Source organism: Dipodomys merriami, unplaced genomic scaffold (assembly GCF_024711535.1).
Source record: "Dipodomys merriami isolate MVZ:Mamm:240054 unplaced genomic scaffold, mDipMer1.0.p SCAF_1, whole genome shotgun sequence".
NCBI lineage: Eukaryota > Metazoa > Chordata > Mammalia > Rodentia > Heteromyidae > Dipodomys > Dipodomys merriami.
Window position 1 is genome coordinate 30926247 of NW_027202270.1, and position 26217 is coordinate 30952463.

The 26217-nt window shown below is 39.6% G+C and overlaps 1 protein-coding gene across 1 annotated transcript in view; it reads left to right on the plus strand.

Annotated features, from left to right (window-relative positions):
- Positions 1 to 225: 225 nt before the first annotated feature.
- LOC138823801 (alsin-like) overlaps positions 226 to 26217 on the plus strand; it is a 55833-nt gene continuing 29841 nt past the window's right edge. Inside the window, exons 1-4 of the mRNA XM_070017709.1 lie at positions 226 to 310; positions 15344 to 15423; positions 18054 to 18208; positions 25120 to 26057. Coding sequence (XP_069873810.1) covers positions 15404 to 15423; positions 18054 to 18208; positions 25120 to 26057 — 1113 coding nt within the window. The 5' untranslated portion in view covers positions 226 to 310; positions 15344 to 15403. The remainder of the gene's footprint in view (positions 311 to 15343; positions 15424 to 18053; positions 18209 to 25119; positions 26058 to 26217) is intronic.

Genomic DNA, 26217 nt, shown 5'->3' on the forward strand with positions numbered 1-26217 from the left:
GTTGCATCACCGCTGAAGCGCGCTCAGGGACTGGCGGTTCGGGTAAAGCGGTGTTGCCCATATTTCAGTTCGCAGTGCCTGACGCAATCTGAATAATTTTGATCCCAGTCAGACGCCGTCGACCGTCTCTGGCGCCGAACCCCTCCTACTCTGGTAGCAGTCTTTTCCCGCCCCCTCCCCTCACCTAGCCACTGTCCGGCCCCGCCCCGGCCCTGAGGCCCCGCCCCTGTGAATCAGCTGATCTCGCGAATCCGCGGGGCTGTCGGGTTTGCGCCCAGAGCTCAGCGCGGCGCTGCCGGTGGAGCTTCAGGTGAGCGAGTGCGGGTTCCCGGGCGGCCCTTGGCTTCCGAGCGCTGGTCCGCCGGGACCTCCTGTGTGCGGGACATTGGGGTCCGGGATCCGGGAGCGACCCAGCGGCTCAGGCCGAGGCCCGGTGCGCGCTGCGGTGGCCTGCGGAGACAGCGCCCGCGTCTTTCCAGCCCTGCGTCCCACCGACCGGCAGGCGCCTGAGCCCGTGGGGGAGCCCGGGACGGTGCCCTGGCCCTGGCCCCGGCCTGGGCCCCAGTCCGGGCCCCGGCCCTCCCTCTCTGCCCGATCCCGCTCTTCTCAGGACGGGCGCCACTTCGGTAGTCTCAACTGCGTGGGATTCCTTCTCGTCCCCTCTTTCGCCGCCACCCACGGCTTCTTTACACCCATTCATTCCCGAGAATTTATTACATGCCCGTAGTAGGAGCTGAGCCGAAAAGACGGGGTCCCTGCCCCTAGACTTCGGTGAGTGAGCCGGGAGAGTTGCCCCAGGGTACAAATCCCGGTGAAGAGTGTACCCAAGCTATTGGGGCTTGAAAAGACAGTTGCGGGAAGGGGGGCTGCTGGTGGTGGTGGAAGAAAATTACTTTATATTAGTAGTTTAGCCAAATCCTCTAGCAGATTAAGTAATAGGTAAGGTTTTAAGGCGTTCTTAAGACAGGAAAAGAACATAGGGACGATCATGAAAGAAAGGTCCCGCAGGCTGGCGTTGTTTCTCCAGGTAATTGTTGGAGACACTATTGTAGACTAGTAGAAGTGAACTGCTGCTTAGGGAGAGCATTTTCTTTCTGGTTTAGGATGGAGGAGGAAATAAGTGCTGTCCCCAAATGAAGACATTTATTCTGTTGCTTTTTATATCTGTGAGTTGTAAGTGTTCTTTTAACCGCTACAAGGAACGAAAGACTGTGATGTTATGTTTATTTTGAGCAGGTACAAAAATTCAGCAAAGCAGTTGGTCACAATTTTTATATATAACATAATTATATAACATATTTACATATGTGTGATTTGGGGAGACCACTTGATCTTTGAGTTAATGAATCTTAAAGCAGTGAAGAATTGGCTTTTGAAATAAATTGCAGTAATACAAGTTTAGTGATTTAAGATCTGGACATACCTTGAGTCACATCCACTTACATCTTTGTTTGAGCAAATTATTGAACCTCTTTACCTCAGTTTCCTTATGTCTAAATTGGAAATAAAAGCACTTTCCTGATATTAATACCTTTATATGCAGTGGTTCACATCATATTTATTGCAGAGCCTTAATCATGGTAAATATTCAGTGCATATTAACTTTACATATGTAGACCTGTATGAATACAGTGTCTTAGTATATATGGCCCAGGGTGACCTGAACTCTTGTAGTCCAGCCTCGCCTCCAACTTGCCATCATTCTCTTTCAGGAGGGATCGCAGGTGTCCTTCTCTCTAGGTTCAGTACATATTAATAATGCCTTTTATACTTGTTGTTCCACTACAACATGAGCCAACTACATCATAACTTTTTTTCTCCTAACTGGTGGGAAAATTAACTTAATATTTTACTAGAACATCTATAGTTCATTTTCTTAAATCAAGGAGACTTTCTAGGTATTTTTATGGTATTTATATTTAGAGAAAAGATGATTTCTTACTTCCTACACTGGGATTAGAGTTGATGGGTATTCAAGGTTCAAAGTCACAGCAAGAAAAAAGGAAAGCCATTTCATAATATCAAAATTTGGAAAGATGATGGTCTGAAAAATAAAGGATCAAGCAGATATTTTGGGGGGAAAATGAGTAGCATTATGCAATCCATTGATTTTTAAAGTTGATTTTTAAAATTGATTTGGTGGGGGTCCTGGTAGCTCATGTGTAATTTTAGCTTGCTACCCAAGAGGCTGAGATATGAGGATCCTAGTGTGAAGCCAGCCTGAACAGGAAACTCTGTGAACCTCTTACCTCCATTTAACCACTAAAAAGCTGGAAGTGGAGCTGTGGCTCAATTGGTAGAGCATTAACCTTGAGAAAAAAAAATAGATTTGTACTTCATCGTCTTCCTCCTCTTCCTCTTTTTCTTCTTTTGGCAATTTGAACTCTAGGAAATTTGAATTCATGGCACTTAGAGTCTCAAGCCTGCTCAGCAGGTGTTCTGCTATTTGAGTCATTCCTTTAACCCAGCCCAAATTCTTTCTAAATTTGAAACATTCTGGTCTTTTTTGTTATGAGATGGGGTCTTACTATATATTTTTGGCCTAGAATTGTTTCTGTTTTTTTTTTTTTTTTTCTGTTTTTTGTTTTTGTAGTGCTGAAAATCAAACTCAAGTGCTTTACCACTGTACCATGTTCTCAGCTGGCATCGAACTTTTGATCTTCCTTCCTCAGCATCCTGAGTGTTGAGATTATAAAATACCTGCTCTTATGTTGGATATTTTGATTGTTAAAGAAGAAAGAATTTGTTAAGAACTTTAAAGAATCCTGATTTCAGTTTTTGTGTGATAAGGTGGAAAGAGAACTGTTCATCTCCTACTTTTTCATGAAAAACAGGTTTAAAGCAATTTTTGCCAGGTCCCTTCTAAAAGTGTTTCTGAAGACTATCACTGGCTTACAGTAACTTTCTCTAATTTTGTACTGATATGAGACTAGGTATGGATAAGTTGAAAAACTGAAGGAAGATGGAGTGTTTTTTGTGATTGCTGAAGACCTGCTTTGATGTTTTTTGATTTTTTTTTTTTGTTTGGTCATAGAGCTTGAACTCAGGGACTGAGCAATGGTCCCTGAGCTCTTTTGCTCAAGGCTAGCTCTCTACCACTTTGAGCCACAGTTCTACTTTCTGTTTTCTGGTGGTTAATTGTAGATAAGAGTCTCATAGACTTTCTTACCCATGTTGTCTTGTGAACCGCAGTCCTCAGATCTCAGCCTCCTGAGTAGCTAAGATTACAGGCATGAACCATGAGTGCCAGGTTGCTTTGATGTTTTGAAGAGCTGAGTAACTTCAAAATCATTTCGCTTTTTAAAAATTTTGCAGAATTAGGAAGTAGCACTCTGGCTTACAGTGGTAGAGCCTTAGCTTCAAATCAGGGACGATGCCCAGGCCCTGAGCTCAAGCCCCACAATGACAAAAATAAAAAAATAAAAAAAAAAATAAAGCAGAATTAAACACATTCTATTCTATTAAATAATGGAGATTTTCTTTTATTTTTTCCACAATTTTTAATTGTTATTATATAGGTGGTTGTGTGAAGGGATTACAGTTTTATAGGTCAGGTAATGAGCATATTTCTCTCTATATATTAAAAAAAAATTTTTTTTTGTCAGTTGTGGGGCCTAAACTCCGGGGCGCTGTCCCTCAGCTCTTCAGCTCAAGGCTAGCGCTCTACCACTTGAGCCACAGTGCTACTTCCAGCTTTATCTGCTTATATGGTGCTGAGAAATTGAACCCAGGGCTTCATGCATGGGAGGCAAGCACTCTTAGCACTGAGCCACCTTCCCAGCATGAGTATATTTCTTGTTACTGTTCCTTTACTTTTTCCCAGTTTTCCCCTCACATACACTAGAGATTTTCTTGCGTTTTTTTTGTTGTTCTTGTTGCCAGTACTGGAGCTTTGCACTTTTGCATGGCTTTTCCATACTACCTGAGCCACAGCTCTACTTCCAGCTTTTATCTCTTTGGAGATAAGAGTTCCTTGGTTTTGTCTGTATAGGCTGGCTTCCAACTTCAATCCTCAAATCTCAGTCCTCTGAGTAACTGAGCCACCTGTGGGGGTTTTAGAGTATTATTTTAGTTTATTTCTTGTGCATGTTCTGGGGCTTGAACTCTGGGCCTGGGCACTTGAGTTTTTTTTTTGCTCAAGGCGGTCCTCTACCACTTGAGCCACAGCTCTACTTCTAGTTTTGGTTTTTTTTTTTTCTTTTTCTTTCTTTCTTTCTTTCTTTTTTTTTTCTGGTTGTGGGGCTTGAACTTTGGGCCTGGGCACTACCCCTCAGCTCTTCAGCTCAAGGCTAGCATTCTACCACTTGAGCCATAGCGCTACTTCTGGCTTTTTCTGCTTATGTGGTGCTGAGGAATCAAACCCTGGGCCTCATGCATGCAAGGCAAGCACTCTACCACGGAGACAACTTTCCAGCCTTGTTTTTGTTTTTTTGTAGTTAATTGAAGATAAGAGTCTCACAGACTTTCCTGCCCAGGCTGGCTTTGAACTGAGATCTTCATATCTCCTCCTGAGTAGCTAGGATTGTAGGTGTAAGCGGCTAGTACCCAGCTAGAGTTTTGTGTTTTTAGTGATTTTTAAAAAATCTCTTTCCACTAATGACCAAATGATTCCCTTATTAGGCATAACAAAGTCATAGATTTGTAAGGTATCAGTGTTTAAGAAAATTCCTGGTAACCACAAATAAAATAGCAACAAACTATGACTGGGTTCTTTTATAGTATTACACTCATCTGTATCTCCTTTTCTTCAAGGTATATTTGATGATGGTATCTTTAGATCATGTCATTTTGCGGGTTTGGGGCCAAGAGGGCTTGAATTCAAAACATTATACTTACTTGGCTTGCTTGCTTGGTGTTGAGCTATCCATCCAGCCCTGCTTTTTTTCTGGTTATTTTAAAGATGGGAGTCTCAAGGACTTTTTTCTTCTGGGCTGGTCGGGAACTACAATCCTCTAGATCTCAGCCTCCTGAATAGTTAGTTACAGGTATGAGCCTCTAGTAACCAGTGTAATGTATGCCTTGATGTTTTTCTGAATGTAGATGAACTAAACTAGTTGATCCAAGTGGGTTGAGCAAAACTATTTAAATCAGTGAAGTATTGTATACTTCTTTGGGTTATTATATAGTTTTTTAAATTTGAAGAATGTGTAATTTTCTCAATTCTAATGAGAAAAAGAGTTTGTGTGAACTTGTGGTAGAGTGTTTTTCTGCCAGTGAATTATGCTCAGTTAGAAGATTAGCTTTAGTGTCATTACTTCCACATATTAACCCACTCATATTTCCTTTTATTATTATGTTATTAAATACTTTTCTTCTGAGGCAGTTCTTAAGTTCACACAACTTCTGTATCAGGAAGGTGGTGGTTTTAGAGCTAGACCGAGTGTTGGCATCTGGATGGGTTAACATTCATTTCAGGATTCTTTTTTTTTTCCCCACAGCCTGAATTTTTATGGAGCCAATTTCCTTTCTAAACTTAGGGCAGTTTCTCAAACAAACATATAGCAAGGGTGAGTGATTACAGCAACTTACTAAATCCATCTGTACATTAGAAGAAAAGTGAATAAGCTAGTTTATTCTTACAATTGGATACTTATCATTTAGTAAAAACGAATGAATTACATCTATACTCATGAGCAAGTATACAGTATTGGATGAAAAAAGCAAATTGTCAAACATATACAGAGAGAACTGTTTATGTACAGTTTTTTTTTTTTTTTTTTTTTTTTTGTCGGTTGTGGGGCTTGAACTCTGGGCTTGGGCGCTGTCCCTCAGCTCTTCAGCTCAAGGCGAGCGCTCTACCACTTGAGCTACAGCGCCACTTCCGGTTTTCTGGTGGTTTATTGGAGATAGGAGTCTCACGGTCTCTCCTGCCCGGGCTGGCTTTGAACCGCGATCCTCAGATCTCAGCCTCCTGAGTAGCTAGGATTACAGGCGTGAGCCACCAGCGCCCGGCTTATGTACAGTTTTAAAACAATATAGCAGCACACATTGTTCATTAATACACATCTATGAAAGCATAGACCCTAATTATGTTTTAATTGAGATATACTTTTAGGTATATCAGATAACCAAGCGGATGTCCTTCAGCTATGAATATCTTTTTCTTCTATTATAAAGAGCCAAAGGATATAAGAAAATGTGTTCACATCTGTTTAAAGCTGGGTAAGGAACACATAGATTTGTTATTTATTTTTATGCATAGCTATGCTGAATTTGAAACTAGCACCCAATATTTTTATTTATAATCAAGACACTTCCAGTGTGTTTTACTTTGTCACCTCAAAGTAGTAGAGTCTGGAAAAATAACTCTTCCCCTTCCCAGAGAAAAGGAACATGCCAGGCAGATCCACTGTGTAAATCTGTTCAGCAGAGATGAGACAGAACAATTATTTGGTCAGCTTTACTTTGTAGTTTGACTTTGTGCTCCTGGGAAATGCTTTCTCTAAGGAAAGAAGGCAAGAACCTTGAAAGGCTGCAGGAGAATTAAAATTCTAGAGATTCTTGGGAAATCCAGGCATGTGTTGATCATGAGCTCTCAAAGTTATGGAAGGAAATTGAATCGTAAAGAATTTGAACATAGACTGACTCTTAGAATTTTACTGGTTATAAGTTTTTCTTTAAGTTTACATTGTCTACATTAGTTATTAAACTTATTCTGATGGATATTATAATAATATTATAAAAGTTTATACAATATTATAGAATATTTCATGGGAATTTTACTAATTTTAGAAAATAAATTTTGAAAAGATACAGTACGTACAAAAGTAAACTATATTTGTATTGTTGGTCATTTATTTTTCTCATGTTTACACACCCTTCTCTTTCAGAGACATACTACAGTGAGAAGACTATAGTTTTAGTAGGGTTCAGCTTGAAATTAGCAACCATTAAAAAAATAAAAGAGAGAGACTATTATCTACATGTGGTGGTCACTGGGACCAGTAGTCCCAACTGGAGGCTGAAGGCAGGAAGATTGCAAGTTGGAGGCCAGCCTGGGCAACTTAGTGAGACCCTGACTCAAAATAAAAGGACCAGAAGCTGGGCTTGGTAGCACTTGCCTATAATCCTAGCTCTCAGGTCGTTTAGGTAAGAGGATCTTGAGTTCAAATTCAGCTTGGGTGAGATCCTGCCTCAAAAGAAAGACGTGTAGTTTGGTAGTAGAGTGTTTGATAGCATGCTTGAAGCCTTGGGTTTAACCCCAGTTTTAAAAAAGAGAGAGAGCTTGAGAAAGAAAAATTAAGGGTGCAAGAACCTGAGACTATGAGCTTTTCTGTCCCTGAATGCACCAAGAGCTATATTAGGGGCAAAGGAGAGAAAGTGTTATTCCTCTTGTACTAAGGTTTGAACTAATAGCTTTATGTTTGTTAGTCAAACAATCTATGGGATTTGAAAAGGCTTTCGCCATGGTGGTTGATTTGCCAGGCTTCCTTGCATGTTTAGTTTTCCTCAGCCTCCTATAGTGTCTGGTGAAGCACCAGTGACAGGAGATTCAGGAAGTAGCAGTTGTTAGAATGTAGTTATTTGTAAATTGTGTGTTTGAGATTAAGCTTGCTTTAATTCATGTGTAAGCACATTGACCAAGCTCCTAGAAGCAAATCTTTCTAAAGTATTTATCCTGGGTACAATACCAGATTATCTTAAATTGTTTCTTCTTTCTTTTTATTACTGTGTTCTTAGTGGCAATCCTGGGCAGCACTGGGCAGAAACACTGCCATTTGAGCCATGCCCCAGTCCTTAAATTATTTACTATATTCATAGTTTAAACTCTGGCTTACTACATTGTAATAGAATATAACCAGCTAAAACTTTAAACAGGAAGTGTTAATGGCTACATAAAATCTAGTAACTTTGTGTCCAAGTCACTAGTTACTCTGTGTCCAAATTCTTTTTATAGCGTTAGGATACAGTGTGCTTTATTGCCTTTCTATCTTAATGTCTAGTCATTCTAATCACCAAGTATCATTACTCTTATAACCGTAATTGTTGCTATTATTTAATCAAACCAGGGGTTTTGTGCATGTTAGGCAAACACCAGTGATCTATAGCCCCAGCCCCAAATATTTACTCTAAGCCAGTAAATGACACAAGAGAACAAGATTGAGTGCTCTGTGTAGTAAAATTTCTTGCATCTAGAGGGTACTCTATAGAGCACTACCATTCTCACCAAAAAGGCAGAACAAACCAGGTGCTAGTGGCTCATTCCTATAATCCTGGATAATCAGGAGGCTGAGTTCTGAGGATCGTGGTTCTAAGCCAGCCTGAGCAGGAAAGTCCATGAGACTCTTACCTCCGATAAGCCACCAGAAAACCAGAAGTGGAGTTGTGACTCAAAGTGGTAGAGTTCTAGCCTTGAGAAAAAAAGCTCGAGGAGAGCCTCCAGACGCTTGAGTTCACTCCCCATGACTGACAAATAACAGAAAAGCCAGAACATATTACAGTGGTCCCGTCTTATGTGCAGTTTTACTTTATGTTATTTGTAATGCAGAATTAACCACAATCCAAAAACATTGGGTAGAACATTCCAGAAATAAACTGTTCACATATTTTAAGTTACACATTGTTCTGAGTAGCATGATGAAATCTCACAAGGTGCCATTCATTCCTTTAAGCAGGTGAACCATCTCTTTGTTCTTTGTTTCCTTGCTATATATTGCTAACTACACATTTGTCACTTCAATAATCTTGGTTTTATCTTGATTTGGTAATGACAGATTAATTCTGGTACATTGTGGTATTGCTACAGAGTTTACAGTAAAAACCATTTATATATGGGAAACCAGTGCCTCAAAACTCTATACCAACACTTCACATCCCAGCCGGCCTTCTTTGTTTTGCTAAAAATATACCCTGTTCTTATGAAATATTAATCCTTCCACACATGTTCAGAATGCCATTCCCTGTCACTTTGGCTCTTGGACTTTGGTTCTGTCCTTTGTCCTCACCTTCCTTATGTTTTTGCTCCAGTGGTTTTTTTTTTGTTGTTGTTGTTGGTCGTGGGGCTTGAACTCTGGGCTTGGGTGCTCAAGGCTAGCACTCTACCACTTGAGCCACAGCGCTATTTCCAGCTTTTTCTGTTTATGTGGTGCTGAGGAATTGAACCCATGAATGTGAGGCAAGCACTCTACCACTTCCTTATGTTTTTATCCTGGCCATTGTTCTGTAGCTGTGTTCAACTCTCTCATCTCCCCAACTCTCAAACAACAGGAAACAAGACCCCTGATTTACTGCTCCATTTTTATGCCATTTGAAATAACATTTTTCTAAAGAATCTTCTAGTTCTTTGTCTTCGAATCCTCATTCCCCAAGTCACTGAAATTATGACCAAGCAAGCAGTGTCATCTACAGTAGAAATGTAGTTCACATTTTTTATGAGATCCCTGCTGCCTTGACCTAATTGACTTCCTCCTTGAGATGCTCTCTGCTTTCATGTGCTTAAAACATACTCATGTTTTCCCCCTTCCTATCAGAACACTCTCACCTCAGTTATCCTAGGTTGTCATACTATCCAGCTGCTAGGTACAAGAGCTCCTTACGGCCGGCTCTTATGCCTTTCCTTTCTCTTTACACAGGTTCCAATGACATTATTCATTACACTGAGCTCAAATGTTATTTGTGTCTTCCCAAGTTTTTATCAATAGCTGATATCTATCTTTTAACTCCATGCTTATATATTCAGCTGCTCATTTGATAAATACTGTTGGGTTTTTCACTTAACAACAAAAATATTATTTTATTAGACTTGTATCTTTTACTTGGGGATTTTGTTTCCCCCATCTTTCCTAATTTAGTAAATAGAACCACTAAAATAGTGGTATTCAAGACAGAACCTGGAGCCTATTCCTTTCCCCTTTCCCCTTTCCCCTTTCCCCTCCCTTCCCCTCCCTTCTCTTCCCTTCCCTTCCCTTCCCTTCCCTTTCCTCCCTCCCACCTTCCCTCCCTCCTTCCTTCCTTCCCCTCCCCCCCTCCCCTCCCCTCTCATCTCCCCCCTTTTTGAAATGGGTTCTATGTAGCCCAGGTTTGCATTAACTCTCTAGCTTCTTTCCTTAGCCTTCCAAATACGCCTTTTCTTTTTTAAAGATAAGTTTTGTTGTTGTTGTTTGGGGTGTGTGTGTAGTCCAAACTGGACTGGAACTCTTGGTAGTAGACTGGCTTTAAACTCATCTCCTGCTTGGCCTCAGGTGTATAGTACATCATTCTTGATACCAGTTTCTTTATGTCTACTCACCAAGTTGTAGTTCTCCTCTTAAAGCACTCACTCCTACCATTCATCCCTTTCTTTCTCACCAAATTGGCAGCTTTGTATGAAATTGAAGAGCCCAAGATCCCCTTCTTCCACTGGACCATGTTAGCATTTGCAGCCAGAATATTCCTTTCAAAATTAAATGTGGTTCACTGTAGGAGACCTGTAATCCCAGCACTTGGGAGACTAAGGCAGGAAGATCACCAGTTCAAGGCCAGCCTGGGTTACATAGGGAGACTTTGTCTGAAACAAAACAAAACAAAACAAATCTATGAACACATGGATGAAGAAAAATGCATACAAAATAGTTCCTCAGGGGCTGGGGGTTTAGCCCAGTGGAAGGGCCCCGCCCGCCGCATGCAAGGCCCTGGGTTCGGTCCTCAGCCCTGGAAAAAAAATAATAGTTCCTCAGTTTTCTATTGCCACTGTAACAAATTGTTACAGACTTTGTGGCTTAAAATAACACAAATCCTTTGTTTTGGCTAAAATGAGCTCCATCCACATGAGATTTTCTGCAGGCTTTCGAAGAGAATTCTTTTTCGCCTACCTGTAGGTTGATGCTACCTACATTCATTGGCTTATGTCTGCCTCTTCCAGTTTTGAAAGTCGACAATGTAGCCTGTCTCTGACCCAACCTAAATCATCACATCTCTTTCTGTATCTGCCTCTTCCATGGAAGAACTCTTGTGATTACCTTGGCTTCACCTGGATAACCAGGGTCTTCTTTCTATCTTCAGGTCAGCTGAATTGTTTCCTTGTACCCTAACATTCACAGTTAGGATCTGGGCTTTGTTAAAGACCCTGTTTTCACGTACTGTGTGTGAAAAAAGAAATTGCAAAGCAGCTTGTAGGGTTTTAATTTATTTGGGGCTTAAAAAGTAGTGATAGAAAGATGGATCGAGTTATAATTAACTTAAGAAAACTTTTCAAGAATCTGACACTAAATGAATAAAGATTCATTGGCTGTAACATTTTAAAATGATTGTCAAGGTTTTTGTTTGTTTGTTTGGCTGGCTGGCTGGTTTTGAGACTGGGTCTTGCCCAGACTGGCAAGCCTCAGCCTCTGAAGTGCTATGATGACAGAAATACACTATCCCAGCCAGTTTTGAACTTTTTCTTGCTAGGTCCTAAGAAAGAATTCAGTTTACATATGGTGAATCGATTGTGAGAAATAGGGTGTTCACTTCTTCATCCTGGAGGAGTTTTCTGGCTTTTCCTAGATATTGTTGAAGGCTAGTTGAGGAGACAGCAATTCCTTGATCACTGACAGATGAGTACCAAGTAGATCTGGCTTCAGAATTTCATTGCATATCATGAAATGCATTTTCAATAGAGCTAATTATTATCATGTACGAAGTATAATTGCACTTACTGATTCTGTTAAATAATATTAAATGTATTCATATTTATCTTTTGTTTACCTGGTACCGTTCCTCCAACATTGAGTGATTTAGAATCTTTCTAAAATAAGCACTAGGTAGGAAGTAATTTCCTGTAATTACCAGATGGGAAATGCTAAGAATTCGCAGGCACCTGGAGTAAACAGATGGACCATAGACCATTCCTGCTGGTCTGAACTGTTTGCAGAACACAGTGACCATGTATACCCTTTTGCAGAAAAATCACACATTTCAAAGGCACAGTGATTGTCTTTTTTTTTTTTTTTTCTGTGCCTGTCCTGGGGCTTGAACTCTTTTTTCTTTTTTTTCCTCCCACTGAAGGCTAACACTCTACCACTTGATCACTTGAGCCACAATTCCATTTTTGACTTTTTGGCCCTAGTACTTTTGTGTTTTATACAAGTAAGACTTCATTTTTTATGAGTCCCCCCGCCCCCCATCTTTGCCTTCTGAGTAACTAGAATTACAGGTGTGAGCCACTAGTGCCTGGCTTCATTTTTTCATGAGTTTTGATGCTCTTAAAAAATGTGAATTTCTGAGCTGGGAGCTTGCCTTGCATGCATGAGGCCCTGGGTTCGATTCCTCAGCACCACATAAGCAAAACGGAAAAAAAGCCGGAAGTGGCGCTGTGGCTCAAGTGGTAGAGCGCTAGCTTTGAGCTGAAGAGCTAAGGGACAGTGCCCAAGCCCAGAGTTCAGGCCCCACAACCGGACCCGAAAAAAAAAAAAAGTGAATTTCTGGGCTGGGCTCTGATGGTTCACACCTCTAATCCTAGCTACTTAGTAGGCTGAGATATGAGGTAATGACTCCAAAGCCCAGGCAAGAAAGTCTGTGAGACTCTTTTCTCCAATTAACCACCAAAAAGCCAGAGGTGGAGCTGGGACTCAAGTTAAGTAAAGCACTAGTCTTGAGCACAAAGCTCAAGGACAGCACCTAGGTCCTGAGTTTTAGCCCCAGGACTAGCACACAAAACAAAAATAAAAAAAGTGAATTTCTTCTTTTTTTTTTTTTTTTTTTTTTTTTTTCTTTTCTTCAGGTTGTGGAGCCTGAACTCTAGGCCTAGGCGCTGTCCCTCAGCTCTTCAGCTCAAGGCTAGCGCTCTACCACTTGAGCCACAGTGGGTTTTTTTGCTTATGTGGTATTGAGGAATGGAACCCAGGGCCTCAGGCATGCAAGGCAAGTGCTCTATCACTGAGCCACCTTCCCAACCCCTAAAAAGTGAATTTCTGAGTTGAATTGCACAGCAATTTTTTGTTTCTTTTTCTTTTCAACATTGACTTTCTAAATTTACGAGTCATATTTGTGGAGTAATGCATTGAATGGTGTGTTTTCTTTTTTCAGTCCAGGCTAGCCTTGAATTCATTGCCTCTTGGCTCTCTCTCTCATCTGAATGCTGAGATTACCACCACACTCAGCCATTCATCTGACTGGCTTTTTTTTTTTTTTTTTTGTGAAAATACTGTACAGAGGGGTTACAATTACATGGGTAAGATAATGAGTACATTTCTTATCAAGCATTGTAGCCTTCTCCTTTGTTTACCCTTCCCATCCCTTCCCATCCTCCCTCCCCCTCCCACCCAATCCTCCCCCCCCCCCAAGTTGTAAAGTTCGTTTTTGACATGACAACTTGTACTTCTCATTGTTGCAACAGGTCTACCTGTATCCTATTTAAACGACTTTTTTTCCCCTTCCTCTCCACAAATTATACCGACATCAAATACAGTAAAAGCAGGGGTTATACTGTGGGGGAGGGACATACAAAGCAACAAAGAAATAATCTTATAATTGCGTTAGAAAGAAATGCATGAAAGAAAAAAAACATTTAAAATACATATCTTAGGGTTCATTTTCCTAACATCACCTTATCTGACCTTTTCTGCTTGACTCATATATATGCTAGATATTGCAAATAAGGGAAAGCATGGGACCTATGTTTCTTTGGGCTTGGCTTACTTCACTTAATATAATTTTTTCCAAGTCTTTCCATTTCCTAACAAATGGGGCAGTATCATTCTTTCTGATGGAGGCATAGAATTCCAAATTGGTTAACTACTTGTAGAAAACTAAAGCTAGATCCTTATATATCACCCTGCACCAGAATCAACTCCAAATGGATCAAAGACCTCAGAGTCAAAGCAGACACTCTGAAAACATTACAGGATGGAATAGGAGAAACCCTAGGTCTGACTGGCTTTTTTTGAATGGTGGATTTTAACTGTTAGCTCTTTGGATTATGAGGCATGTTAGTTTTGAATTGAGGTTGATTTTAAGGGAAATACTGGTATATACTTTTTAGGGTTTGGGGGTGGGGGACTGGTCCTGAAGCTTGAACTCTCGGGCTAGGCTCTATCTTTCTGAGCTTTTTTGCCTCAAGGCTAGTGTTCTACTACTTGAGCCACACTGCCACTTCTGGCTTTTTGTGAGTAGTTTATTGATGGTAAAAGTCTCTTGGACTTTCTCGACTGAGTTGGCTTTGCACCACGATTCTTAGATCTTAGCCTCTTGAGTAACTAGGATTACAGGCATGAGCCACCAGCACCTGGCTAAGTTTTACTAAGTAGAAAACTATTTATTTATTTATTTATTTATTTTCATCAGTCTTGGGGCTTGAACTCAGGGCCTGGGTGCTGTCCCTGAGTTTTTGTGCTACAGGTTACTAGTACTCTATTACTACAGCCACAGCTCTACTTCTGGCTTTTTTAGTGGTTAATTGTAGATAAAAGTCTCACGGACTTTCCTGCTTGGGCTGGCTTCAAACCGTGATCCTTAGATCTCAGCCTCCTGAGTAGCTAGGATTTGAGGCAATGAGCCACTGGCACCCCGCTGGTAGAAAAAATTTTAATAATGTATTTTTTGTACATTACTAAAAAATGTAATTAAAATTATTTGAATCTGGGCCATTAATAAATTAATATATACTTCTTCATGTATTCCAGAGGCACTTAAAATATAACCTTAGTGGGCTGAGAAGGTGGCTCAGTGGTACAGTGCTTGCCTTACATACATGAGGCCCTGGGTTTGATTCCTCAGCACCACATAAGCGGAAAAAATCGGAAGTGGTACTGTGGCTCTAGTGGTAGAGCACTAGCCTTGAGCTGAAGAGCTGAAGCCCAGAGTTCAGGCCCCACGACCAACCAAAAAAAAATAAAAATAAAAATAAAAATGTATATATAGGACACACAGATATATATATATATGTGTGTGTGTGTGTGTGTGTGTGTGTGTGTATATATATATATATATATATATGTATATTATATATATATTTGGACATTGTCCAAAAAGAAATATACTCTTTACCTGATTTATGTAACTATAGCCCATTACCTGTATAATAAAAATTAAAAGTGGCTTTAATGTATTTGTAATTTTTGTGCTTAAATGATTTCTAGGTTGAACTAACTTCGAAACAAAAATAATTTGTTGGCTGGAACAGGACAGATGTTGTAGATAGGCTTTTCTTTGACATGTTTGGTACTCAATTTGCATTTTCATAAGTTCAGTGGGCAGGCTTAGTCTAGATATTTGACTTTGGTAGGCAGGATAAGAAATAGTTTGAATAGTTTCTCTGTATATTTTTTCCCCAGTCAATGTATATTTGTTAGAGGCCTGCCTTTTTTTCTCTCTCCTAATCCAAGGAATAAAATAGCAAGGCATTCTTTCATTGCTTTTTATGCTTAACTAATGTTTTCTCCTTTAGGTCTTAATGTGCTTTTTGCAAAAAGGGAATGATTTTGTGATGGAGAATTCCCCGTGACCGATGGACTCAAAGAAGAAAAGGTAAAATCATATTTTCATTCTCCTTTATTCTTCCTGGAAAAAAACAATAGGCAACTCTACATAATCGTAACTTTTCTTCAGTTTAATTTTCTTTTTGACAGTGAGAGTATAGTGTGACAATCATAGTTGATTGGTAAAGAAAAAAACTATTTAAATGAAGCCCATTAACGATGAGGTTTGTTGTTAGTTTGTTATGCTTATTACAAAGGCATTGTCTTCATTTCATCATTTAAAATTCTTGTAGTCATTTTTCTTCCTCACAAATAATTTTAGACTTAAAAGGTAGCCTTATTACTTATTAGTTTCAGTACTCTGTCCTTAGAAAATGAATTGCAGGGCCAGAGGCATGGCTCAAGCAGTGGAAATGGAGTGCCTACCTAATAAGCATGAAGTACTGCCAACAAAACTAGTTACAGAAGATCTTTTTTAAAAAAGGTTAAATTTGTAATTTACCTCCTGTAGATCCATGGTTTAATAATTTAGCGTCTATGTTCTAGAAAAAGAAAATTGAGAAACTCAGAAAATCCCCACGTGTGACACATAGGACAGTTCTGTAAAGGAAACTCAAGATATCCTAATATGCCCTTTTCTTAGAAGGGGAACTGTTATGGTCATTATCATACAGCTACTTTGTATTCTTTGACCTGAAGTCATCAGATAGATAGAATTCTTTGGCTAGATGATAATTAAAGCATAAAGTATTTTATTGTTATTTGTTATGAATTTGATTTAAAAAATTAAAATAATGAGCAAAATAGTATAGGAGACTCCTTAAAAACAACAACAACAATGGAAAGTAGGAGTACTGTGTATCTGACAGTCTCATTGTGGAGTAAAGAAGGAAATAAGTACATTGAAAAGCATCTGTACTTCTTTGTTATTGTATATGTATTCATAATAACTGAGGTGTGAAATCAATCTAAATGCCTGTGGAGGTAAAATTGGGTAAGAAAATGTGATATATGTATGTTCACAGTGGACTATATTCAGCCAGAAAAAAAGAATAAAATCCTCTCCCTTTTCTCTCTGTCTGTCTATATGTTTCTCTCTCTCTCTCTCTCTCTCCCCCCCTCTCCTCCCTCCCTTCCTCACACATACGCACACACATACAGAAGCTATAAAGGTGATTGCATAATGGAGTGCAATAGTGCTTACCAGAAGTTGGTAAGAATGAGAATGAAGCAGGAGTGGAGAGAAGATGGTTAACAAGTACAAGGTGCAGTTAGTGTAGCTTATAGTGGTCTGTTGAACAGGATGGTAGCTATGAATGACAAATGATACATTTCAAAGTAGTAGAGAGGGCTTTGATAAAATATTTGAGATAGTGAATATACCAGTTACCCTGATCTCATCATTACACACATTGTATACATATATTGAAATGTCAAATTGTACTCTGTGAATTTGTGCAGTGTGCCATTTATACATCAAAACATTTTAAAAGTTTATTAATTATAGATTTAAAGTCAGCATAAAGTGAAATAAGAACTTCTTCATATTGTTCTCTTTTTTGTGTGTGGTACTGGGATTTGAACCCAGGGCCTTGTACTGTTTCTTTACCCATCTCCCCAGCCCTATTCCTTATATTTTTCTAATCGAATACTCATTAAATACTTTCTATCAATTATAAACAGAATTTAAAAAATAATATTCAACCTGTGATTACTATCAATCAATCAATTATAGCAACACTAGGTTTTGGACTCAGCCGTGTGCTCACGAGATAAGCACCCTACTATTTGAGGCACACCTGCAGATAACTTTAATATTTAAGCAAGTGTTAATGTATTGAGAAGTTGAATCTTGAAATTTGATGCTACCAAATCATAAAACTTCTAAAAATAGCCCCTTTTATGTACTACTTAGAACTAACTTGTGGGTTTCAATTATCCTCCATCATTTCATTTAGATACTTTGTCTTCGCTCCTGTGACATTGCCAAAGTGTAAGTAGGTACTGTTTATGTGACCCATCTGCTGGTAAAGGTCTAATCTGATGATGAGAATTAAGAACAACACAGTGTTTTTTTCTTTCTTGCTATTGTTTCTAATGTATTTATAATGTACCATGTGATTTTTTTGTTGCTTTGTATGTTCCTCCCCCATGGTATAACCTTGTTTTCACTGTATTTGATATGGGTATAATTTGGGGAGGACAAGGGGAAAAAACAAAATGTTTAAATAGGCATACAGGTTGACCCATTGTAACAATAAGATGTACAAAGCACTATGTTGAAAAACGAACTTTACAATTTAGGCGGGGGAGGGGAGCATGGGGAGTGTAGTTGTGGAGGTGGGATGGAAGAGATGGTAGGGGAAAAACAAAGGAGGAGGCAACAATGCTTGATAGGAAATATACTCATTACCTTGCTCATGTAACTGTAACCCCTCTGTACAGTATTTTCACAATAAAAAAACTTATTAAAAAAAGAATTAAGAACAGAAGATTCAGTTCTGAAGTTCTAATCTACAGTGGACTGCAGGTATGTCTCAAGTGGTAGAGGCTGTCTGACAAGTGCAGGGCCCTGAGTTCAAACCCCAGTACCTCAAAGAAAAAAAATTAGAACAATTACAGAAATAGTTAAGGCTTCTTACCTTTTTTTTTTTTTTTTTTTTTTTTTGATGTTTGTAGCTCTACAGAGGCAGAAGGATCCAAAGAAAGAGGCTTGGTCCATGTCTGGCAGGCAGGATCCTTTTCCCTAACACCGGAGAGGTTGCCAGGCTGGGGAGGAAAGACTGTTCTACAAGCAGCCCTGGGAGTGAAGCATGGAGTTCTTCTGACTGAAGGTATTGAAAAGAATGCCTTGGAATTGGAGGCATGGCATAGTTGGTAGGGTACTAGCCAATGAGGGAAAGTGTCAGGTACTGAGTTCAAACCCTAACAAAACAAACAAAGGAAAGAAAAGAATGACTTAAAAAATATTTAACTGAATGTTAATAGATGCCCAAATGGGTTATTAGATACTGGAGGTTCTTACTGATCTTCGCTGGAGCTGATATCCTTTTGTTTTTGAAAATATGTTTTATTCTTTTGATCAGAAATCATGCTATTTCTTAAGACATCCCATTAACTAGAACAGATGTAAAAATTAGAGCTTTGACACAGTAAACAGTAACTTTATAAAAGATTTCCTATTCAGGAACCCTTTTGCTATAGCTTTTGCTCATTTACTATATCAGAGCAATATTATTAATAATACCTAATGTTTATTATCCAGTACTTGCCAGGACTAATTATACATTTTCCTTATGTTATCTCTCTGAGCCTTTACCCTGTGAGGTAGATAAACCAAATGTCAGAGAGGTTAAATAATGATCATAATTACCCAAAGCCATTAAAAGTGTCAAAGTTAGAGTCAGGATTGGAACTCAGTCTGATTTCAAAAGCTTTTGTTTTTTGTTTTTTCTTCTCCTAGTGCTAGGGATCATATCCAGGATTCACATGGCTAGGCAGGCTGTCTACTGCTGACCTATATTCCTGATTCTCAAATCCTGCTTAAGCCACTTGGCAATACTAAGTGTACTTTTTTTCAGGCATAAATAAGAGCACACAAGAGCATGTTATAAAAACTGGTACATCTTTTTTTTTTTTTTTTTGTCAGTTGTGGGGCTTGCACTCAGGGCCTAGGTACTGTTCCTGAGCTTTTCCAGTTTTCTGGTGGTTAACTGGAGATATGAGTCTCACGGACTTTCTTGCCTGGGCTGGCTTTGAACTGCAATCCCCAGATCTCAACCTCCTGAGTAGTTAGGATCATAGGTGTGAGCCACCAGAACCCAGCTTTATTTTCAATAAATATTTGAAATGTCTTTAAGATACTTGGGAGGTTGGGAATGTGGCTTAGTGGTAGAGTGCTTACCTAATATGCGTGAAGCCCTGGGTTCAATTCCTCAGTACTGCATAAACAGAAAAAGCTGGAAATGGTGCTGGGCTCAAGTGGTAGAGTGCTAGCTTTGAGCAAAAGAAGCTCAGGGACAGTGCCCAGGCCCTGAGTTCAGTCCCCAGGATTGGCAAAAAAAAAGAAAAAAAGATATTTGGGAACTTTCAATAAAGTATTTGGAAATCCTTCATAAACATATCTTTAAAAACTACAGTCATATCTATAAAATTGGGACAATTTTATAAAATTGCATACATAACTAATTATTGTTTATATTTAAACAATACCCTGGTAATAAGGGTCAAAGGCACCAAAAACTTAGCTTGTCTGGCATCTGTGTAGCTCAGAGGTAGACTGTGGAAGGCCATGGGTTTGGCTTCCAGTACCAAAAAAAGAAACCAAACCAAACATGAAAGATCTCACACAGGATGCTTAAGATAGTGCAAAGATCTTGAGTGCAATCTTTTGTAGGTGAGGAAATGGTACTGATTAAATGCCAGAAATTTTCAGGTTTTGTCTACTTAGTTTGACCAAAGTTTACAATTCTATGCATGTCTTTCATTGATTTGCTTTTTTTTTTTGTCAGTCATGGGGCTTGAACTCTAGGCCTGAGCACTGTCCCTCAGCTCTTCAGCTCAAGGCTAGCACTCTACCACTTGAGCTACAGCACCACTTCCAGTTTTCTGGTGGTTTATTGGAGATAAAAGTTTCACGGACTTTCCTGCCTGGGCTGGCTTTGCATCATGATCCTCAGATCTCAGCCTCCTGAGTAGCTAGGATTACAGGCATGAACCACTGGTGCCCGGCTTCACTATTTTTTTTTTTTTTATTTGCTCTAGTTTAGAAACAAAGTAGAGATCTAAATACTATTTTTTTGAAGTATTGCTTTTGCTAGTTAGAATAATATTAATTGAAAGCCTTTAGTGTGCATTTGTCACTTGGGAAAAAACTTTAAAGGAATTTAATCAGTTAGCATATTTTCTTAATATTCTGTATCTTAAAATTATATTCCCTACTAGCAGTTCCTGTCTTCCCTCTAGCTGCTATTTTGTTATTCCTTACATTGATGGTATGATGTATTGTTGTTTATACATTTGAATGTGTAAATATATCTGCCACACAGAATAAGTAAAAAATAAATGTGTTTGTATCATTATCAACTCAATTGTTGGTTTGTGAGAAAGATTTCTCTATTAAAAAAAATGTAAGTGCCAGTGGCTCATTCCTATAATCCTAGCTATTCAGCAAGCTGAGATCCAAGGACTGTGGCTCAGCCAGCCTGGGCAGGAAAAGTCATGAGACTTTTATCTCGAATAAATTACTCAGAAAAAGCCAGAAGTGGCTCTGTGGCTCTTGGTGTAGAACACTAGCTTTGAGCACAAAGACGCTCAGGAACAGAGCCCAGGCCCAGATTTCAAGCCCAAGGATGGGCAAACAAACAAAAACAGTCTTTAGTCTTACGACAAGGAAAGGATAGTGGATTTAGTTTAATATTTTTATTTTATGTATTCATTTATTTTTTGGTTGGTCTTGGGGCTTGAACTCTGAGCCTGGGTGCTGTCCCTCAGCTCTTCAGTTCAAGGCTAGCTAGCCCTATACCACTTGAGCCACAGAGTCGTTTCTGGCTTTATCTGCTTGTATGGGCTGAGGAATTGAACCCAGGGCCTCAGCCATGCAAGGCAGGCGCTCTACCACTGAGCCAGCCTCCCAGCTGCCCCCCCTTTTTTAGTTCAATATTTTTAAAAACCTGGGGCCAAAGTCAGGTGCCAGGGGGCTCATCCTAGCTTCTGAGATCTGAGGATTGTGGTTTGAAACCAGCCCAGCAGAAAAGTCCCTGAATCACTTATCTCCAATAAACTACTCAGAAAAAGCCAGAAGTGGCGCTGTGGCTCAAGTGGTAGAACACTAGCCTTGAGAACAAAGAGGCACAATGCCCAGGCCCTGAGTTCAATCCCCACAACCTACCAAAAACCTGTGGCCAAGTCTTTATTTATTTTTCTGGTTTCTTTTAAGACACAGTCTTGCTCTATTGGTTCTTTTTTTTTTTTTTTGCCAACATGGATTAGGTACACATGCCCCAAAGTCCTACAAACTTATTCAGAAATAAAATTAAGACTTGTAGCATACCTGGACACGTTATTGTCATTCATGTATATCCAACTCACTCATACCTTTCATTTAGTTCTAAAGCTAGCCAGTCATTTGCTACAGTTTCCTTTCTTAATTTTGTTGGGATGATTTGCTTTTTAAACAAATCACATCTCAGAAAAGCTATTTTGTATATAGCATATGTGTATTTTTTTTGGGGGGGGGGCGTCCAGTCATGGGGCCTGAACTCTGGGCCTGGGCGCTGTCCCTCAGCTCTTCAGCTCAAGGCTAGCACTACCACTTGAGCCACAAGCACTAATTCGGCATTTTTTTTTTTGCTTATGTGGTGCTGAGGAATCGAACCCAGGGCCTCATTCATGCAAGGCAAGTGCTCTACCACTGAGCCACCTTCCCAGCCCAGCATATGTGTATTTATACCATAAAAAATTACCTGTAGTATGCTCATGTCTTGATACAATACTGCTGCTTTCTGTACAATTTGGAGGCATAAAAGTAGCTTTTTAGTTTTAGCAAAAATGTATCTCTATTTTTTCTTTATTGGTCATATGAGAATTTTATTTATTTATTTATTCATTCATTCTTTTTTTTTTTTTTGCCAGTCCTGGGGCTTGAACTCAGGGCCTAGGCACTGTTTCTGAGCTTCTTTTGCTCAAGGCTAGCATTCTACCACTTGAGCCACTGTGCCACTTCTGGCTTTTTCTGTTTACATGGTACTGAGTAATCAAACCCAGGGCTTCCTGCATGCTAGGCAAGCATTCTACCACTAAGCCACATTTCCAGCCCTCATGAGAATTTGAATTTAGGACTTTTATTTTCTAGGCAGGACTCTTAAGAGTTGAACCATTCCTTACATTTCTTGCTATAGCTGGGGTGACTGAGCTATAGGTTGAGATAAGATCTCAAAAACCTTTTTCCAGGGCTGGCATCAAACCTTCAACCTCCCAAGTAGCTAGGATTACAAGCAATGAGCCTCTAGCACCTGGCTTACATTTTAAGGTTTTTATGCATGTTTTCTTGTGTTCTGACCTGTTCAGTAGTGAATGTTGGAAACATTAGTGAATGTTGTTTCTTTTATCTTCTTACTTTATCTTAATATATTTATGATTCTATCTTTGAGTGCTTGCTTAGATACTGCTCATGTAGTTACCACTAGTAGTGGTTTCATGCTGGAAGTTTGTAGGATGTCTGAAGAAAAGAGTAGTGCTGTCCATTTGAAAGTAACTCCTTAACCTCTATGATGAAAACTTTAAAATCTTGAAAAAGGAAATCAACACAGAACTAAAAAAATGGCAAAACCTCCCATGCTCCTGGATTGGAAAGATTAACATCGTGAACATGGCAATACTTCCCAAGGCTATCTACAAATTCGACGCAATGCCTATCAAAATTCCAACCTCATTCTTCAAGGAAATAGAAGAGGCAATCCAAAAATTCATATGGAACAATAAAAGACCCCGAATAGCAAAAACGCTCCTCAACGGAAAGAACACTGCTGGAGGAATATCAATACCAAATTTCAAACTCTACTATAAAGCCATAGTAATCAAAACAGCTTGGTATTGGCATAAGAACAGACCTCAGGACCAATGGAATAGAATTGAAAACCCAGAAATGAACCTACAGACCTATAGCCATCTAATCTTCGATAAGGGAGCTAACACAATAGAATGGAAGAAAGACAGCCTCTTCAGTAAATGGTGCTGGCAAAATTGGTTATCTACATGTAGAAAACTAAAGCTAGATCCTTATATATCACCCTGCACCAGAATCAACTCCAAATGGATCAAAGACCTTGAAGTCAAAGCAGACACTCTGAAAACATTACAGGATGGAATAGGAGAAACCCTAGGTCTCCTTGGCTCAGGCCGAAATTTTTTGAATAGAGACCCGGAAACACAACAAATCAAAGAAAGGTTGGACAAATGGGATTGCATAAAGTTGCAGAGCTTTTGCATGGCAAATGACATAGCTAGCAAGATCAATAGAAAGCCCACGGATTGGGAGAAGATCTTTACTAGCCATACAACGGACAAGGGTCTCATATCTAAAATATACTTGGAACTCAAAAAATTAAACCCCCCAACAACAAATCCTCAAAGAAACAACTGCCCAATAAATAAGTGGGCGAAAGACTTAAAGAGAAACTTCTCTGAAGAAGAAAGAAGGATGGCCAATAGACACATGAAGAAATGTTCAACATCCCTAGCCATAAAAGAAATGCAAATCAAAACAACATTGAGATATCACCTCACCCCAGTTAGAACGGCAAAAATCAAGAACTCTAACAACAACAGATGCTGGAGGGGATGTGGACAGAAAGGAACCTTACTTCATTGTTGGTGGGAATGTAAACTTGTTCAACCACTTTGGAAAGCAGTATGGAGGTTCCTCAAAAGACTTCACATAGATCTCCCCTATGACCCAGCAATCCCACTTTTGGGCATTTACCCAAATGTTTACAAACAAGACCACACTAAAGCTACCAGCACAACAATGTTTATTGCAGCATTATTTACCATAGCTAAGATATGGAACCAACCCAGATGTCCCTCAGCAGATGAATGGATCAAGAAAATGTGGTATATATACACAATGGAATTCTATGCCTCCATCAGAAAGAATGACATTGCCCCATTTGTGAGGAAATGGAAAAACTTGGAAAAAATTATATTAAGTGAAGTAAGCCAGGCCCAAAGAAACATAGGTCCCATGGTTTCCCTTATTTGCAATATCTAGTATATATATGAGTCAAGCGGAAAAGGTCAGATAATGTGAGGTCAGGAAAATGAACCCTTAGATATGTATTTTAATGTTTTTTTCTTTCATGCATGTGTTTCTAACACATTTATAAGATTATCTCTTTGTTGCTTTGTATGTCCCTTCCCCACAGTATAACCCCTGCTTTCACTATATTTGATGTCAGTATAACTTGTGGAGGAGATGGGGAAAAACCAGTTGTTTAAGGATACAGGTGGACCTGTTGCAACAATGAGAAGTACAAGTTGTCATGTCCAAAACGAGCTTTACAACGTCGGTGCACGGGGGGGGGGGGGGGGGGTGGGAGGAGAAGGATTGGGATTGGGGGGGAGGGGGGAGGCTGGGAAGGGATGTGAAGGGTAAAGCAAAGGAGGAGGCTGCAATGCTTGGTAAGAAATGTACGCATTATCCTGCCCATGTAATTGTAACCCCTCTGTACAGTATGTTCACAAATAAAATAAAATTAAAAAAAAACAATAGCAAGAGAGAAAAAAACAAAAAAAAAGAAAGTAACTCCTTATAGTTTGCAAATTTTAGAGTATTAGAGAGTTAAAAGATGTTATTTCTGTTGAGCATGGTATGGTGATAAATGTCTGTAATCCCGCATCTTCAGGATGCAGAGTAGCAGGATTGCAGTTAGAGACTGGCCCTTGGCAAAGAATCAAGAGAACCTATCTGAACAATAAAGCAAAAAGGATTGGGTATATGGCTTAGGTAGTAGAGTGCTTGCCTTGCAAGTGTAAGTCCCAAGTTCAAACCCCAATATTGGCTGGGGGTGGAGGGGAGCGGCGAGTACTATATGCTTGAACTAAATGTCTACAACTGTGCTTTTGAAGTTAAAAGAGAAAAACAATCTGTTTTGTTAAACTAGATGGAACTAGAAGTTTGCTGATAACATTTGTAGCTAATTCACTAACTTGTTATTCCTTTTTTTTTTTTTTTTTTAATTTTTAGATGGTGAGGTCTACAGCTTTGGGACCCTTGCCTGGAGAAGTGAACCAGCAGAAGTTTGTCCAAGTAGCCCCATTCTAGAAAATGCTTTGGTTGGGCATCATGTTGTTACTGTGGCAACAGGGAGCTTCCACAATGGAGCAGTGACAGATAGTGGTGTAGTGTACATGTGGGGGGAGAATTCTGCTGGCCAATGTGCAGTAGCTAACCAGCAGTATGTTCCAGAACCGAACCCTGTCAGCATTTCTGATTCTGAGACCAGTCCTTTGTTAGCGGTCAGAATTTTGCAGTTGGCATGTGGCGAGGAGCATACTCTGGCATTGTCAATAAGCAGAGAGATTTGGGCCTGGGGTACCGGTTGCCAGCTGGGTCTCATCACCACTACCTTCCCAGTGACAAAGCCACAAAAGATAGAACATCTTGCTGGGCGAGTGGTGCTACAAATTGCCTGTGGTGCTTTCCACAGCCTAGCCCTTGTGCAGTGCCTCCCGTCTCAGGATCTGAAGCCAGTCCCCGAAAGATGCAACCAGTGCAGCCAGCTCCTAATTACTATGACCGACAAAGAAGATCATGTGATTATATCAGACAGTCATTGTTGTCCTTTAGGTGTGACACTGTCAGAATCCCAGGCAGAAAACCATGCCAGCACTGCCACCAGCCCCTCCACCAAGACCCTTGTTAGTCAGGGAGAAGTATTTGAGAACACTCTTGTAGAAACTGGTCTACCTGTTCCAACTGAATTGAACATGGGAAGTGTTGAGACTGCAAGTGACAATGCCATTTCTTCCCATCAAAATGATGAGGGAACAACTGAAATTTCTTCCGCCAGAAACTTACCATCATACCCCGACACAAAGGCAGTAAATGAGTACTTGAAGAAATTGTCAGATCATTCAATAAAGGAGGACTCAGAGAAGGGTGAAAAAACACCACCACCTCAGGTACCCGCTCAATTTTATAATAAAGATATTTCAGAAGTAAAACCTTACATCCTTTTCCTCTAGGTACTTTGAAATGCTGAGGTTTGGTAACACTTTTTGTTTTGTGTTTGATTATAATTCTGTTTTATTAGGCAAGTGTAGATAAAGAATCTATATTTAG